Raw genomic sequence first — 15,952 nt, 5'->3', positions numbered from 1 at the left:
ATAGTTGCTCTTGATGGTTAACATAAAGTTGTAAGAATTTTGAGGTGGATTGAACAAAGAAAATCGAGATTTTTCTGCAGTTGGTCGCATCAGGACTTTTTACCTCGGAGACCGGGCTGAAAGGTGACATACGAAAAGGCACCAATTTCATCCCGGTAACCGCGAGCCAGCCGGGTCCCCGAAGTCACGAGAGGACGTGATTTTCGAAACGAATTTAACGTTAGAAAGAAACGTGGCTCAGCAGTTTATTTTTCTTAAATGTTCCCACCCGTTACTGTCAAGTCATGAAATGATACACCAACGTGCTATAATACCCAATACTAATTTGTCCTTTGGGTAACCACTTTTGTTTTCTTTCGGTTGCCCACCTTCTAAAAACCAGTTGCCCATTAAAACTCAATGGAGGTCAATTTTGTGTAAGATGTGTGTAAAATGGGTTTGACAGACCAACGTGACTATGGTGTTCTAGTAACCTTCACACTCAGTTTTGCCTTGACAAGCATATCTTTTTCTATAAGGGATCAAGGGAGATTCCTTGAATATATCTCTGAGATTAGGTTGGTTTTGAATTAAATGCCAATTGTTCAATAGTATGTTTTTTAAGCCTTTCAAAGCTGGTTGAAGTTGCGCGACAAAAGGCAGAATTTTTTTGTGCGCCTGTTCGATATCAAAGCATATCTTTTTCTATAAGGGATCAAGGGAGATTCCTTGAATATATCTCTGAGATTAGGTTGGTTTTGAATTAAATGCCAATTGTTCAATAGTATGTTTTTTAAGCCTTTCAAAGCTGGTTGAAGTTGCGCGACAAAAGGCAGAATTTTTTTGTGCGCCTGTTCGATATCAAAGCAGTATCGTAGCTTATATATTTCGCTTGCCCCGGGCAATCGGGCCAGAGTTTGTGTCGAACACTGACAAAACTAAGAAAAAAACATTAATGAGACGAAAGCAAACAAACTGAAACCTGTTACTCTGGAATATGCAATTAAGCGAATGAAGAAATTGCGAAGCTAAATTTCCACAACAGCTTGAAACGGCTTATCTTTTTTTTCTTTTCTGTTGACTAATGCCGGAGAATTTGCCAAGTGCCAAATTGAACTAATTATGATCGCCTGATTTAAGTAACAAACGAATAATAAAAAAAATAGTGGGAGGTGGCCCTGTATAAAACAGGAGATCAGTTTCGAATTCCAGCCAAAATAAATCTTACCAGCGTGCTACATGTATTGATTTTACCACACCCACCAAACCTGAAAAAATCTTTTCTTCGAAAACAAAATTTATTTTCTTTAATATTATTATATTTACCTTTTCTGTGGAAGCCTGCGATAGTTCTGACGAAAGAGAAATTTCTTTATTGTCTTCGTTTGAGAGTAACGTCATTCGCTTTTGGGTCTGCAAGGAGAACATTAGCGGGGAATTTCGTGAGACCGGTAAAAACTCAACTGGTACGTATTTAGAACGCCACAAAGCAATTACTCGCACGGTGTTAATTAACGCCGTCTGAAGGTTTTTGTCCTGATGTAAAACACGACGCTGTCGTTTCGGTTTCAACTATTTGTTGTTGCGCCAGTGACCAGCGTTGAGCCATGCCGGTTTGAAGGCTGATTTTCAATATTGGTCTCGTGTTAACCGACAAAAGGATTTGTAGGGGAACCGACATTGCACTCATACCGGCAGGATTTCGTACTCGAGTATCCCCACAAACATACATACTTAATTGAACATTCCTCATAAGGGCCTTTCAGGGTCAATGAAACGAAATCAGTGTAACAATAGAATAAAAAAAAACAACTTTTTCAAGAATCCCAACTGACCGGAGGCAAACTAGATTGCTACCTACAAGTGCAGCTGAGAAGTTGAACCACGGACCGCCAGGATCAAATCCAAGAAGTGGTAAGAACGGGTCTTGCACCCGGAATGTCAGAATCTCAAGGAAAGTATCCTAACCACTGGGCCGCATTGCCTCGTTACCCAAGCACAAGTATTACTCACGTGTTTTTTTTTATAAATCAGTACTGAACTATTTTTGAGCCACATTTTCTAATATTTCGTTTTATAACATACACACCTACCTGTTCCTTGAGCTCTTTCACAAGTGTGTCTTTTTCTGCTTTGAATTTTTTTACTTCCTCGTCACTGCTGGCAGTTGGTGATAACTCAAGTAGCGCAATGTTAGCGTCTTTTTCTGATATCGTGGCCAGCAGGGCATTTTGCCTGAAACACAAATGCATGGACTGTTTTCGCAGGTGCTTTGCGCGGAATAGATAGAGTCACCATTTCTCCCCAGGTCTAAAAAAACAGCCCCTTTTGAAGCTGTTTAATTATTCAACCCAGGACCGTTTCTAAGGACTTCCCTTTATACTAGGTTCATGAAAACATTTTGAGATTTATTTGGAGCCGTCGATGCCTTAACAGGCAGAGGCCCTTTCGTGTAGAATCGGGAAAGGCCTGTTGGTCTGTTGGTCAGGAAGAAGATACGCCATTTGCTTACCTCATTTCGAGCAACTGCTCCACCATGCCATGTCTTTCGGACTTGTAATAAGATAAAATTATATCGTTTTCATTTAGCGCCAAAACTAGAGAGGCATTTTTGGTGTTGGTGACAGCGGTCTCTATTCGCACTCTTTCTACTTCTGACTCCATTTCTTCAACACGATGTGTAGCTGTATCGGCGTTCTGAGCCTGCTGAGCCAGCAGTTCTTCACGTTCAGCAGCAATAGACACGCTTTCAGTGAGAGCTTCCTCTAATACTGCAATCCGCTCATCCTTCTTTTGTAATTCCCCCTGTTGAACAAAAAAAGACTATTTCTAGCACAGGCCTCTTTTCTTTTGTATCCGTCAGGCTTAAGGACAGGAGGGAAAGAAACTTGAGATTTTGCAAGGCTATTTCGTGAAAATTTGTCACCAGCAACCAAATTTTTAGGACGCCCAATTTCTTGAGTACGTCTGGTTGCGAAAGCCTTTAATCAAATACCCTGGAATGGGCGAAAGAGAAAACAGTCAAGTGGGCTATGAAAAGATTCAAATGTTCCCGTGATCAATGAATCAACATCAGTGGCTTCATAGCTCAGTTGGTTAAAGCGTCGCACCGGTATCGCGAGGTCACGGGTTCAAACCCCGTTGAAATCCTGAATTATTCAGGCATCTCTACGCAACTGCAAAAATTGCGTTCATAACTACGAGGATCATAGCTTCACTTGATTTCATATCCGCAGTTCATATATGATCCATTTCATATATCATTTCATCGTTGATTCGTTCCTCGCGGGAACATTAGAAACCACAATTGACCAGCTCCCAACGTCAGTTGCTTCATAGCTCACTTGGTTAGAGTGTCGCACCGGTATCCTGGGAGGCTCCGACGCAAAGGTTGCACTGGCCCAAGCCTCCCGGTTGACCACTTTTTGCAAACGAAAAAAAATCTCTGGTGCGAAGCCACAGGGATGCCACAGGTCATTCTTAAGCTTTTTTGAAGACAACAACGATAAATTCACTTTTGTAGAAGAATTTGATACACAGAAAAGGTAGGTAAAGTCACCGCTTACGAGCCAGAAGGCCCATCAGGCCAGCGCTTATGTCCGGTTTCCGTAGCATTAAGCGACTAGGAGTATTTATACTCCCCCCTGGATGGGATGCTCGTCCACAGCAGGGTTACCCCCAGCATTACGCCGGTACCCAATTATACACCTGGGTGGAGAGAGGCACCGTGAGAGTAAAGTGTCTTTCCCAAGAACACAACGCAATGTCCCCGGCCAGGCCCTGAACCCGGACCACTCGATCCGGAGTCGAGCGCACTAACCATGAGGCCACCGCGCCTCCCACAATACACAGAAACGTATAATAAATAGCACCGGAGAAAAAAAAAACAGACGTTTCGGGGTCTTTCTGAATCCATCATCCAGGTCAACAGAGAGTTCAACTTTTCAATTCTGTTAAAAGTACAAATTTGCTTAGTGAGAAACGCGGAATAGCTAATTTAAAGTATAAATGTAATTAGCTAACTCCACCTTGTTTATTATGCCAGAACTATTCTGCTGACTTTGACAATGGAATCAAGATGACCTCGAAACGTCCATTTGCTCGCCATTTTTATACGTTTCTGCGCATCGAAATCATTTGGGAACATATACTCTTAAAAAGTTCTTCACTGCCCTTATAAATTTCGCACAATCTGTACTCTCTCTGTCGAAAGAAACCGCAGCGCGACTGCCTAACAAACACACCGACTCTTCTATCGTCATGACGGGCAGAACGATCTCTGCAAATCACCGATTTCTTAACGAAATAACCCTGGAAAGGACTGAATCTTTAACGCGATCAAAACAGCGAGTTTGGAATGAAAAACAGGCTGAATATGTTTGGTTAGCGGTTTCAACTAACTGAAATCGTCTGGTTCGTTTACCGTTCTTTTCTTCAATCGGAATCCAAATGGTAAATTAACTAGTAGTTCAAACACTTAAATGAAACGTTCTCGGGTATCGAGGGTTCCCTTTTCCAGTACTTTTGTAACACTTGATAGTAGTCTTTACGTACACTTAAAACCTTTAAAAAGATACAACTATACAGCTTACACTGCACTCCTTCTATTCCCGCGGGTTTTTGCTGTTGTTGTTTCTAAACCTGTCAAAGAGTCCATAACGGGTTTTCAAAGCAGATAACCCTGAAAAAGGCACACAGCAACGCATAGTAGATGTTATTTTGTTACCTGGTAGAATTCCGTGGTCTCGTCTTTCTGATCTTCTTGTTTCTTGACTTCATTTAGTAGCTGTGCTTGTTTTTCTCTTTCCAGCTGCTGATTTCTTTTCACTCCAACAAGCTTCTTGCTTTGTTCTCTAAGCTGTCTAAAGAAGGTAGCACACTATTGGCCAGACCAGACAACAAAAGACTAACCAAAGCAGAAACTTAATAATTTCTATTTAATAATTTCTCTTTCACAAGCTCTCATTCTGCCTCAATAATGGGACGAAATCTTCACGCGGGTAGGACGCCATGTCGAGATGCGCAACCTTGTTTCGCTTCCTTTTTATAAATAATGCACAAATGTACAAAGCAGCTGCATCTTTTGAGTCGATTCATTAACCCCTTCAAGTTCCAATGTCTAATAGTTACCTCTTCTACCAAGCGGCTTTTATGCAGCTTTTAGTTGAGTCAGTTTTGGGCAACAAAGTTAAAGCAATTTCGTTGCCATTAAGGTACAAAAGAAACATGCACCGGCGATTTTCTGAAAGGAGGATACATTCAAGTTAACTAAGTTCAAGTGCGGGACGATATAACCGACTCAAAGGTCACGTTGTATTGGGATCAACCGTTTCAACCGCAACTAGTTTAGGTTGAAGCGGTTAAGATTTCCCAATAGAATACGTTTCCAACCATTTTCGGTTGAAACGAGGTAGCTCCTGTCGGGGAACAGTCACGACCAGACTTCTCCGAGTTGACAAGTTAGGGGAAAACAACACGGCTGGAGCCAGCTGCCGACTTTAAAAAGTCCGCGTAAACGGCAGCGGTTTCTGCCATGCCCCATGCTTTTTCAACAGTTTCAATCTAGTTTGCTGCGATTGAAAAAAGCCGATCAACCAAACCAATCGAAAACAATTCTCTTCCAATAGAACACCAAAAAACCCAAACAACCCAAAAAGGTTGATCCCAATAGAACACGACCAAAATGTCTAACAATTCTCCAAACTCCATTCGCTGGCATAAATCTTTCGTTTACTCTAATTTCCGCCCTTTGACTTCCCTGGAATAGATAGAGTGAATAAAGGTGATGGATGTCATACGAGCCGATTTCTAACGCCGACTTTTAATTTTTTTTTCATGTTACACGAGACAAATTTTAACACAACCTTGTTGCAGCAACGGTATGTTACACGAGACGATCTGCTCCACAAATAAGTGGTAACGTGACTTATTTCCGTTTTCCATGGTGCATTCTGGGACGATGTTGTGTTGAAAGTCAACGTCGGGGGTGTCACACGCACCAACTCCAACAAAATTCGGGCAACAATGTTGCTGGAACAAAGAGGATCAATGTTGCGCATGCGCCTTATGACCTCGAAAAATGCCTAGAAATTCAGTCAGAATTCATTCGAAACGCGGGAAAATGAGAAATGGGTACAAACAAAACCATCAACCAATCAGACAAAAATCTCCTATGTTTGTTGCAAGTTTATGAAAGCAATTAAAATGTTGCCGAAACAACATCTTGCGTTAAAAATCGCCATGTGCGTCATGCTACACGAGAAATGGGCGTAAAAATCGTAACATGACCCTGTAGGCCTTGATGGGAAGGAAAGCAATTTCATTGCATTCCTAGCTTGATTAAATTCTTTAAGCAATTTCCTATGTTGCTTTTTTCTTTCATGCAAAATAAGGTGGAGTGTGAAACACTTTTAGCACCAATTTTTATCTACAAAAGTAGTATACTCCATTTTTTTTCAAAAGGTAGCTTACTTTTCCATATCCTCAATTTTGTGATCTTTGACTTCGCAGTCATCCGTCAACTGTTGGATCTTCCAGTTTTGTTCCTTAACTTCATCCTGTAACCTTTTGACATCCTTTTCTCTACTTCTAAGATCAGTCTGTTGTTTCCTGGCATCTTTCTCCAGTCTGGATATCTCAAGGTTTTTGCTCTTTAGTTCAGAGGCCACTTGATCATCTGAACTTCCCGTCTAAAGATACAAAATAATGCAGTATATTACAAAGACTTCTCCACTTCTTTGGTTATACATAACGTTTCGTTAGAAACTACTTGCCAGTTATTTTTCATTCCAAATCTGATGCGTAACTGAGGTCATGCGTCACACAGCGCCACGCAACAGACACATTTGTTATTTTGCAAATCAAATCTATTTCCTTTTATCCGGGTAACCATGCTTCGGCCTCTTGGTACGCATCAATCCCAGACGCCCTTGCTGTACGTTTCACCCACAGATATGCCAAAATGTTGCGTTTATTTTGAGATTTTAGCCCATCGCGGTTACGAAGTTACTTAGGCTTCAAGAAAAGTAAAACCCGAAACTTTCATATAAACCGTCTTATGTTCACTTTCCCAACGGGTTTCTTACAAACTTGCAAAATTAACAGCTCCCAGCAAACTTGATAGTTACTGATAGTGCACTGCACAGGTAAAGCAGAGGTCGTGAGTTCAAATCCCGTTCAACCCTGATTATTCAGGCTTTCCCTTTCATTACTGCGAAGTAACATTCGAAACTGCGATGACCGAAAAATGTCAAAATGCTTCTATCTACAGTTCAGTTTTTAAAAAATACGTCTTTCACCGACAAATAGTCTTTATTCTGCGTTTATGTTCACGGGCCTTACAAATGTAAAAAAGAAAATAATGGCATAAAAATCTAAGCTTTAACACTTTCAACAAACTGTACTATTTGGAAGGATTGAATCTACCCAACTGTTTCACTCAACGGCAATGTTATAGCCTGTTCCAGGCTCCCAGATGGTAGGGAAAGAGAAAACAACGCGTGCGAAAAATGAGTGGGTTTTTTTGGGGGGGTAGCCCCCACTCGCTTTTCCCACGTAGTTGTTTTCGTTTTCGCGACTGTCACTATCTGGGAGCCTGGAACAGGCTACCAATGTTATGACACAATATGAAACACCAATAAAGACTTGACAAGATGCATTCATTAACGTGACGTAACAGGTTACCATGGCAACAAAAGAGACATCTAAAAACACCCTATATTAGGTGCGGTTACATGGGGCACTTTTACCGGGGTAAATGACGGTTTTACCACGGGAAACTACATTTAAAGCGTGTGACAGACATTTCCCATGGTAAATTTCCGATGGTAAATTTCCATGGTACGTATAAAAGATCAGACGAAGCGCCCATGACATTTCACGTGGTAAGTTGGAAGGGTGTTTTGATGCCCGAGGTACAAGAGCCAATCACGATGCTGATGAAGTCAGTTGGAAATTTCCCGCCAATGAATTGCGTGAGATTTCTTTTTACCTCGGTAATCTTCGTAACATGTAACAGCTGGTTAACACGGTGTACTAAAACCCAAGTGCGAAGCACCGCGGGATAATTTACCATGGGAAATGGCATTTACCATGGTGTCTGTAACCGCACCTATTTTGCCTTAAAGCGCGTATATCTCATTATTTCTGACTGCACAGTTTAAACAAATTTGAAGGTGGCTCAGAATCCGCTCCGGAGATTTTTTTTACACTTTACAGAGAGTTTCATCTTAGCTTGCTAATCACTTTATGGCAATATAAATTGGAGGTCACCAAGTTCGTTTTTGAGATATAAGGGCTTAACACAAAATATAGGGAGTTTTTAGATGGTTCTTTTGTTGCCATGGTAATTTACACGTCACATTAATATCTGCATCTTGTTAAGCAATTATTGGTGTTTCATATGGTACCATAACATTCCCGTTAATTGAAACAGTGTTGCAGAGTTATTCCTTTTAACAAGGCATTCCCTTCAAATTGTCGAAACCGGTGTGAGCCACCATAACAAGAATAAAAAGGGTGATATTATTACGAGTGGTAAAAACAATATTTTACGAGCGATCGCAGCCAGTGAGTAAAATATTGTTTTTAACACGAGTAAATAAAATTCGTATCTTCAAGCCACTGTGTAATTTCCTTTTTACTATATAGACAGGAGTGTACCGAGAACAAGCTTTATTGCAAATTCTTGCAGCTCGGTGGCAGGAATTTCTTCAATTTTCGCATTTCTTCCTTCACTTGCAAGGAACTACTCAACCTCGTTCTCAGAGTCTCTCTTCTCTGCCTCCTTTGTCGTTGAGGAGAAAGACCCTGGTTCAGGCTGGTCACGTGGCACTCATCGACAAACATTTTCCCACTAGGGTAGTGTTTTCGTTATATTCTGATCACGCAACTGGGCGAAAGCGTATTCGTTTGACAAGGCACTTTTAAAATAAATAATCATTACTTTACAATGTAAGTTTAACAAAAGTCAAAAGAGCCGATGATATATTCCCACAGGAGATGAATTCACACCAAAGCGGTCAAGCTTTTGTGACCGATAAGACCTATGACTCATGTCGAGCGGCGATTGACGTTCACAAATATTAAAATAATTTATTATATCGCTCAGATAGTACGCGCGCTGTAATTGGCTAAATTAGCGGGCCATATTCTACAGTACGGCCCGTTGTACAGCCCGCTAAATTTAAAATTTCGACAAAACATCATCTAGCGAGTTTTTCATGTCATTTCTGTTGCATAAACTTGTACTGAAAACTGTTTGAATCTTGCAAGCAACTATTTCAAACTTAACAGCCAAGAAGATTTAGTTTTTGGGATTTTGGCACGGCATTCTTTGTGGCAGTTGAACCTTCCGCTTCACTTTGACTAGTTTCCTTGCCAGCGCGCCGGTTAACCTCAGAGATATAATAAATATCTTACTAACCTCGTCTTTTACGGTCCGTACTGTAAGTTACGGATCCTCGTTTTTTCCCGTTGATTTATGGCCCGCGCGCTTCGCGCCTGGGCCATAAATCAACGGGAAAAAACTCGGTCCGTAACTTACAGTACGGACCTCGAACTCGGTTAGTAAGAGGTATTGATTTCGTTAGTGGCTAATGTTGCCTCTACAGAACATACACTATCATAAAACAATACACCAAACACAACGTTTGCTTGACAAAATGTCTCTTTTAAAAATATACTTCACGATTTGTGTTATAAATTAAATGTTAAACTGTGTGCAGCTGTAAAGAAATATGTTAACGACAATGGATTTGTTGAAAGCTTGCGACTTAGGAATAACTTTTTTTAACGTTCGAAAGAAAAACGAAAATCAAAGAATAAAATATACTACCTGCACATGTTCATATAGTTTGATTTGAGGTAGATACGTGACATCTAAGACATGACACCGGCTGATCTATCGCTGAACATGTTTTTTTTTTCCCATGGATAAACGTTTCGCTTCTTTTCTTGCACGGCAAACCTTCCTTTCTTTAAAAGTGTCGCAAACTATTAGCACTGTTTATTATTACTCACTTCGACTGCCCACTTGAGCTTGACTACAGACATTCACACGGTCGACACGAGAGAAAATTCGAACGACGCGAGCGTATTTTTTGTAGGGTCCGATCGATTTGACAACAATCTTTTGCCTTTCACGTCGAATTCCATGTGTAGTACATAAGATACCTTGCAGTAAAACGTTTTGTCGATGCTCGTCTGACCACAAAATCAAATGCGCGCTGATTCCCTCAATCACATGATGACAAGGCCTACATTGCTTCCCCTCCCCTAACACATATTTGGTTTACCTCCCAGATTTTGGGAGACACGTGACCAGCCTGTACCAGGACCTTTTTCTCAATGGCAATGGCGGCAGAGAAGAGAGACCCTGGGAACGAGGTTGGGAACTACTTGAATAATTTGAAGTTGTATGAAGTTTTAGTCTTCCTGTTTGCATTTTCTTATTTCTCAGAGAAGGGTTTTCCGTCAGCCTCTGAGAACTTCACGAATCTATCGCTCGCCATTTTTCACTGACTCTTTGCAAAAACAACCATGCAAAGGCGGAAAATGACGTCATCAATATCCTCACCAGTGAGGACATGGAAAATACGCCAACTCGGGTCACCGTCCCCAATGTAGTTTCGTATGGGTTTTTGGAGTGGTGTATTTTCCAGAAAAACACTCATGTCTATATAATAACATGTGATTGACTCGCTACCCTAGCCAAAAACAAAACACTAGACAATTCAACAATGACTTAGACTTTAAGACAATAGAAGCTGCTTACAATAGCAAACAATGGCAGGTTACGAAAGCTGCTACACTAATGAATAAAAATTGATATCCTTCTGTTTTAACGCTAATAAGTATTCCTAGTACTTGAATACTTGTTTCAAAATGAAGGCAGTACGTCTCATTAACATAAACACAAAAGAATGTGAAGGTGGTCGCCATTTATGAAAATGGTCTATGACTCAAACTGACCTCCTTTAACTGCTCCTCGAGTCGTTTAATATTCTTTTGTGATGACGATAGTTTGGAAGTTTTGTCTTGTAAGGATGTCTTCAATGATGAAATCTGTTTCTCCAAGTTAGAAGCTTCCACCTAGTGATTGAAAAGAGCTCTGCTTTACAGAAATAATGTAAGGATGTGTTAAAATTAAACAGCAGTTTGTTTCCTTAAGACAACCTCGGATGGCAGGCATGAAAAACATCATTCTCGTCTCCCGAGCAACTAGCTTTTACTACCCGTTACGAGTGACTCTGACTGAAAGCGCTCCAAGAATTAAGAGATACACTAGGAGTAATCATGAAGTGCGTTCGTGGGGACGAAATTTGGGTTATGGAATATGTGAGGGAGTGTATGATGTTCCCGTCCCGGTAAACATGTTAATTCGAACGTGAGCATAATGCCTTACTTACAGATCGAACTTTTCAGCAATAAAAAGGGGGGTTACCGAGTTTGTTTTTGAGATACGAGATATAAGCAAGGTAACTTATTACATGACAATATGATCACATCCTGTTTGGAAATAATTGGTGTTTCATATGGTACCATAACATTGCTGTTACGTGAAACAGTGTTGTAGCGTCATTAGATCTAAAGAGAGTGTATTCTAAGTGTTGAAACTTTTTCAAACCTCCTTAAGGCAAACGTCGAACGTTCGGGCCGGATTTCGGCTTAAATTTGCTTTTTTAGTCAAAAATCAAAGAAACTTGTTGGCTCTATTTTGTTTTTTATCTGTTATCTACAGACATCCACCAACTTCTCAAACGAGAAAGACAAGTAATTTCATTTTTACTGGGTTGCCTATGGGCAAACCCAGTCGAGGTCTTCGTTTAGTTTGTTTGTTTTCTTTTTTTTCTTTTTTTTTTTTTCCCGTGTCGGTAAAGGTCTTGCCTGTCACTCCCCTGGTAAGTGGTGTCTTTGTGTATAGAGCCTTCTGCGCGTATTTTCTTAGGATCGAGAGGGTAGTGGAACTGCGTAGATTTCTCTGGTGGACACAGTAGAATCATTAACTTAGCCTGCAATGGCGTCGAAAGTCATGCAACGCGAATGGCGTTTTAGTGGATCCTTAAACAAAATATACCCTTATGGAGCTCAATAATGGAAAGTCAGTTGGATAAACTAGGCATGAATCTCAAAAGCGACGAGTACTGGACTTCGACAACAATCTATCGCCCGTCGAGACGAAATCAAAGTGAGCAGTATTTACCTGAAGTATATGGTAATTTGACACAATTGAGTTTCTTGTCTTCAAGCACGCAATGAAATAGGAAGAGGTTTTCGCCTCTAAGAGCAAATATGTTGTTTGTTTCAATAAAATTTTCGCTGGAAAAGGATTCTGTGGTATTTTCTGCCTTTGTGAATTATAATATGTTGTGTATTGAATTTTCGATCTTAAGGTTGAAATGTGATATGGGAGAAGTTTTTTAGTATTGCTCTGTAAGCAGGAAGGTTTCACAGGCCTGTTGGAAGCGTGCTTGAGTTTCAACAAAATGAGCCCCAAAATCAGTGAAAACTTGTGACGCAGATGAATAATAAAGTAGCTGCTATTTCCAAAATGATGGAATTACCTGGTGATAAATAACGTCGTACGCGTCTTGGAGAGTAAATTTTGACTTTGCATAAATAAGAGTTGGGCGATTGTGATCTTTGTTTTGACTTCGCTCATTTCATTGTCAAACATTATAACACTTGACAGAAAAAGAAACTTACAAAAACCCGGTATCTTGCCATCATTTGACACAGATGCTTCACTGTTTGGCGAGTAAACATTCCGCGGTAACTTAATTACGGCGCCCGCTGAATTCCGGCCATGTCACTTTCGATTTTGCAATTTACTTGAACGTAGCAAAAATCTCCCAAAATGTTTGTCGCTGATCGTAACTTTTTATATTCTATATTTACGGTTCAAAATTAATGTTGTTTTCATGTCGTAAATATTTTATTCTCGATCGACCGTCCGGGAAACTTCCTTCTGCTCTTTCTGAAAACTGTGTATCAATAGTTATTTGCTTTTTCATCAATATTTGTTTTGCATAAAGCAAGCTAACAGAATCTGTACCTTGCTGAGTTCGCATTTGTTAGCGTTAATAGTATTTTCGGTCAGATCATTCTGCTTTTTATGAGGGGTTAATTGTTTTTGGTCTCCCATCCTAACACTAACCCCGCGAAACAGGGCTTGACTTCAGTGAAGTTTAGTATTACAAATCTGTCAGATGCTCAGAGGGCACACTTGTGGTGCAAAGAAGTTGTGAGGGAACTTGAAAATTATCAACATGTCAGCCCAGAAGCCAATGTTTCTCGCTTCTCTTTTATTTGTTATTCTTCAGAGACTGGAATGCTGTATTTCAATACCACACAATTCAGTGCCTTCTGATTTTCTGTAGCACGTACCACAGGCAACCCAGTGTATGCTTCACGGAAGCATCTCGTTATAGGGGAATCTTCGTTTACCATTTTTTTCCTCATTAGCATAAGGCTATCGATTTCTGATCAGTCAGCCAAGTCGAATAAAGTACTGAATATTTAAAGTGCACTGGATAATGAGCTATTTCTAAATTATATGAACGCGATATACCAGCTCATCTCTCAGCAATTCGAGATTTTACAAAGAATGTATGGGATCATTATCGCTTTTGCCAGCTAAGAATTTATCAGTTTTTGATGGAAAATAACTGCCTCCAATATTTCACTAAGTTTAACAAGTTCTTTTACCTCAATTTGCAAATAGCATGATACCTTCTAAGAGAAAACTCGTACGTTTATTAATGAAACAAATGTAAAAAAAAATGACGTCAGCAAAGATTCCCTTATATGGGTAGCAGCAGCTGGGGCGCCGTTTCCCGTTTCCTGTTTCCCGTGGACGCAATGCTAAATCTCTCTAATAAGCTATCTGTAAACACTCTTTGAAAGACAACGACGACCTTAGAAACAGCCTGTACCTCTTTATCTGAAAGCTGTTCTCTAAGGGATGCCACTCTTGATTCAAGCTTTTCATTCGACCGTTTTACCCTGCTAAGCTCTTCCTCACTCTCCACTCCGCTGCGTTGCCTCTGGCTTTGTAGCATCTCTATATGCTTGTCCTTATCACATACCGTAGCTTCTAGATTAGAGATGACAGTGGATGAACTGGAGTGTTCAGCTTTCAATGACGATAACTGGGATTTCACGTTTGATATGGACAAGTCCTTTTCATGTAGATCTTTCTCAAGACCTTCACACTAATAAAAAAAAGATAATAATAGTATACTGGGAAAGGCAAGGAATTGAGGAAAAATTATCGACGTTACATACACCCTTGGATGCATGTGTAACTCCAATGCACAACGTTTTATTATGTGCGCACGTCAAATAACATATTGGAACACCACTTTAAAATGTTCTACTTTTAAGAAACTACATGCAAAACCATAAAGAGGCTCATATGTTCATCCTCCCCCTCGTCCGGGTTGGCTTTTATGAACTCCAACAAATTAAGTTAGTGTTGCCCGTGTTCGCTTTGAAATACGGGAAAAGTGGTCATACTTTGATCCATAACCAAGCAATGAAGGGGAATGGGCTCGATACCGGGTTAACGTCACAAATTACTTTGCATCGATATTCTTATCGCTATTTTCATCTCAATGCAAAACAGTTTGTGATATCAACCCGGTATTGAACCCATTCCCCTTCATTGCTCGGTTTTGGATCAGAGTATGACCACTTTTCCTGTCTTTCAAAGCTAATAAAAAACTGAGATTTCAATAAAAGAGGTTCTAAAAACAACACGATGTATTTGGGACGATTTTGGAGAATAAATAAAGTGGAAAAGTATTGTGTTGGAGGTGAAAGGCACTTTTAAAATGACTTCCTAAACATTGGCATTGGCGTAGATTTCCGCTGAGAAATAGGACACTGTTGTAACAAGTTTGCATTTAGAAAGGGGAAGATGTGCTCGTTTTAAAGGAGAAATTTTGCACACTAACAGATGCGCGATGCAAATGGCGAATCACCAAAACCGAGATCCTGGTGCAGTCATGCCACTTTTTTTTCTCTTCAACATGGAAACTTTTTAAGTTACAAGACATGTTTCGATGTGCCTCGCATCTTCGTCAGTTACAAACTGACTTGAAAAAACTGTCGGAATTTCGACAAACAAAAGAACCATGCATTATAAACAAAGACTCCACAATTGTTAACGGTGAAAAGAACGTCGATAGAAACAAAGCGTCGAAAAAACGTTTAAAGACTTGGTGTAAACTCGGTCGGTTTTATCCAAATCATTTTGTCACTGAAAAAGCTGTGAGGCATCGAAACTTGTTCAAGTTCTGTAAATTCAAGTTTCAAGATCTGTTTAAAAATGCTTTCCGTCTACACTATTGTGTACATGACAAATATAGAATACAGTGCTTATAAAAAGACAGCAACTTTACTATAAAGAAGTAACGTGCATAAAATACTCAACCCAGAGACAAACAGAGCAGGCTGAGAACAGATGGAAGACCAAGAAGTCCTGACCAGATAAAAGGAAAACAACAGATTCATAATGGCAAACATCAAGATCCAACTAGTCCAACAGGAGAAAGAAAGAGAAAAAGACAGATAACAAGCACCTGGAAAAAAGACATACCACCTGAATTATTAAAGGTCAGCACATTCCAACAGCTTAGTTAGCCACAGAGAAACACGTGATTGGAATAAACAATGTTGGCTGAGTGGTCATGCGATCTAGTTAAAAATAGGAATTTCGATTTGTTAGTTAAGGACTTCTGCGGGGCAGATGTACAGCGGCATAGATGCCATCATCATCAATCAAAACCGGAAAGCGGCGTGATTGCACTGTCAGAATTGTGCTTAACTACAGCATTCCTTCATACAGGAGGGTGAGACGTACACGAGCCAATGGGGTTCTCACGGCCGCCAGAGCTTATCCCAGTTTCAAGTTGAATGAAGCAACTGAGAGCCTTGCTACTCCCCTGGGAATGGATACTAATCTATCGCA

The 15,952-nt window shown here is 40.2% G+C and overlaps 1 protein-coding gene across 1 annotated transcript in view; it reads right to left on the bottom strand.

Moving 5' to 3' along the window:
- The window catches only part of LOC138000769 (ELKS/Rab6-interacting/CAST family member 1-like), a 42,515-nt gene that overhangs the window by 10,077 nt on the left and 16,486 nt on the right, over nucleotides 1-15,952 (bottom strand). The window contains exons 8-14 of the mRNA XM_068847412.1: nucleotides 13,914-14,192; nucleotides 10,951-11,070; nucleotides 6,451-6,668; nucleotides 4,706-4,841; nucleotides 2,492-2,784; nucleotides 2,073-2,214; nucleotides 1,306-1,392 (exon numbers count right to left, since the gene is read on the bottom strand). Of these exons, the coding sequence (XP_068703513.1) occupies nucleotides 1,306-1,392; nucleotides 2,073-2,214; nucleotides 2,492-2,784; nucleotides 4,706-4,841; nucleotides 6,451-6,668; nucleotides 10,951-11,070; nucleotides 13,914-14,192 (1,275 nt within the window). The remainder of the gene's footprint in view (nucleotides 1-1,305; nucleotides 1,393-2,072; nucleotides 2,215-2,491; nucleotides 2,785-4,705; nucleotides 4,842-6,450; nucleotides 6,669-10,950; nucleotides 11,071-13,913; nucleotides 14,193-15,952) is intronic.

The sequence above is a fragment of the Montipora foliosa genome, chromosome 4 (genome assembly GCF_036669935.1).
Source record: "Montipora foliosa isolate CH-2021 chromosome 4, ASM3666993v2, whole genome shotgun sequence".
Lineage (NCBI taxonomy): Eukaryota > Metazoa > Cnidaria > Anthozoa > Scleractinia > Acroporidae > Montipora > Montipora foliosa.
The sequence above is the reverse complement of the archived record's forward strand: the minus strand, read 5'-3'. Positions and strand labels throughout refer to the sequence as shown.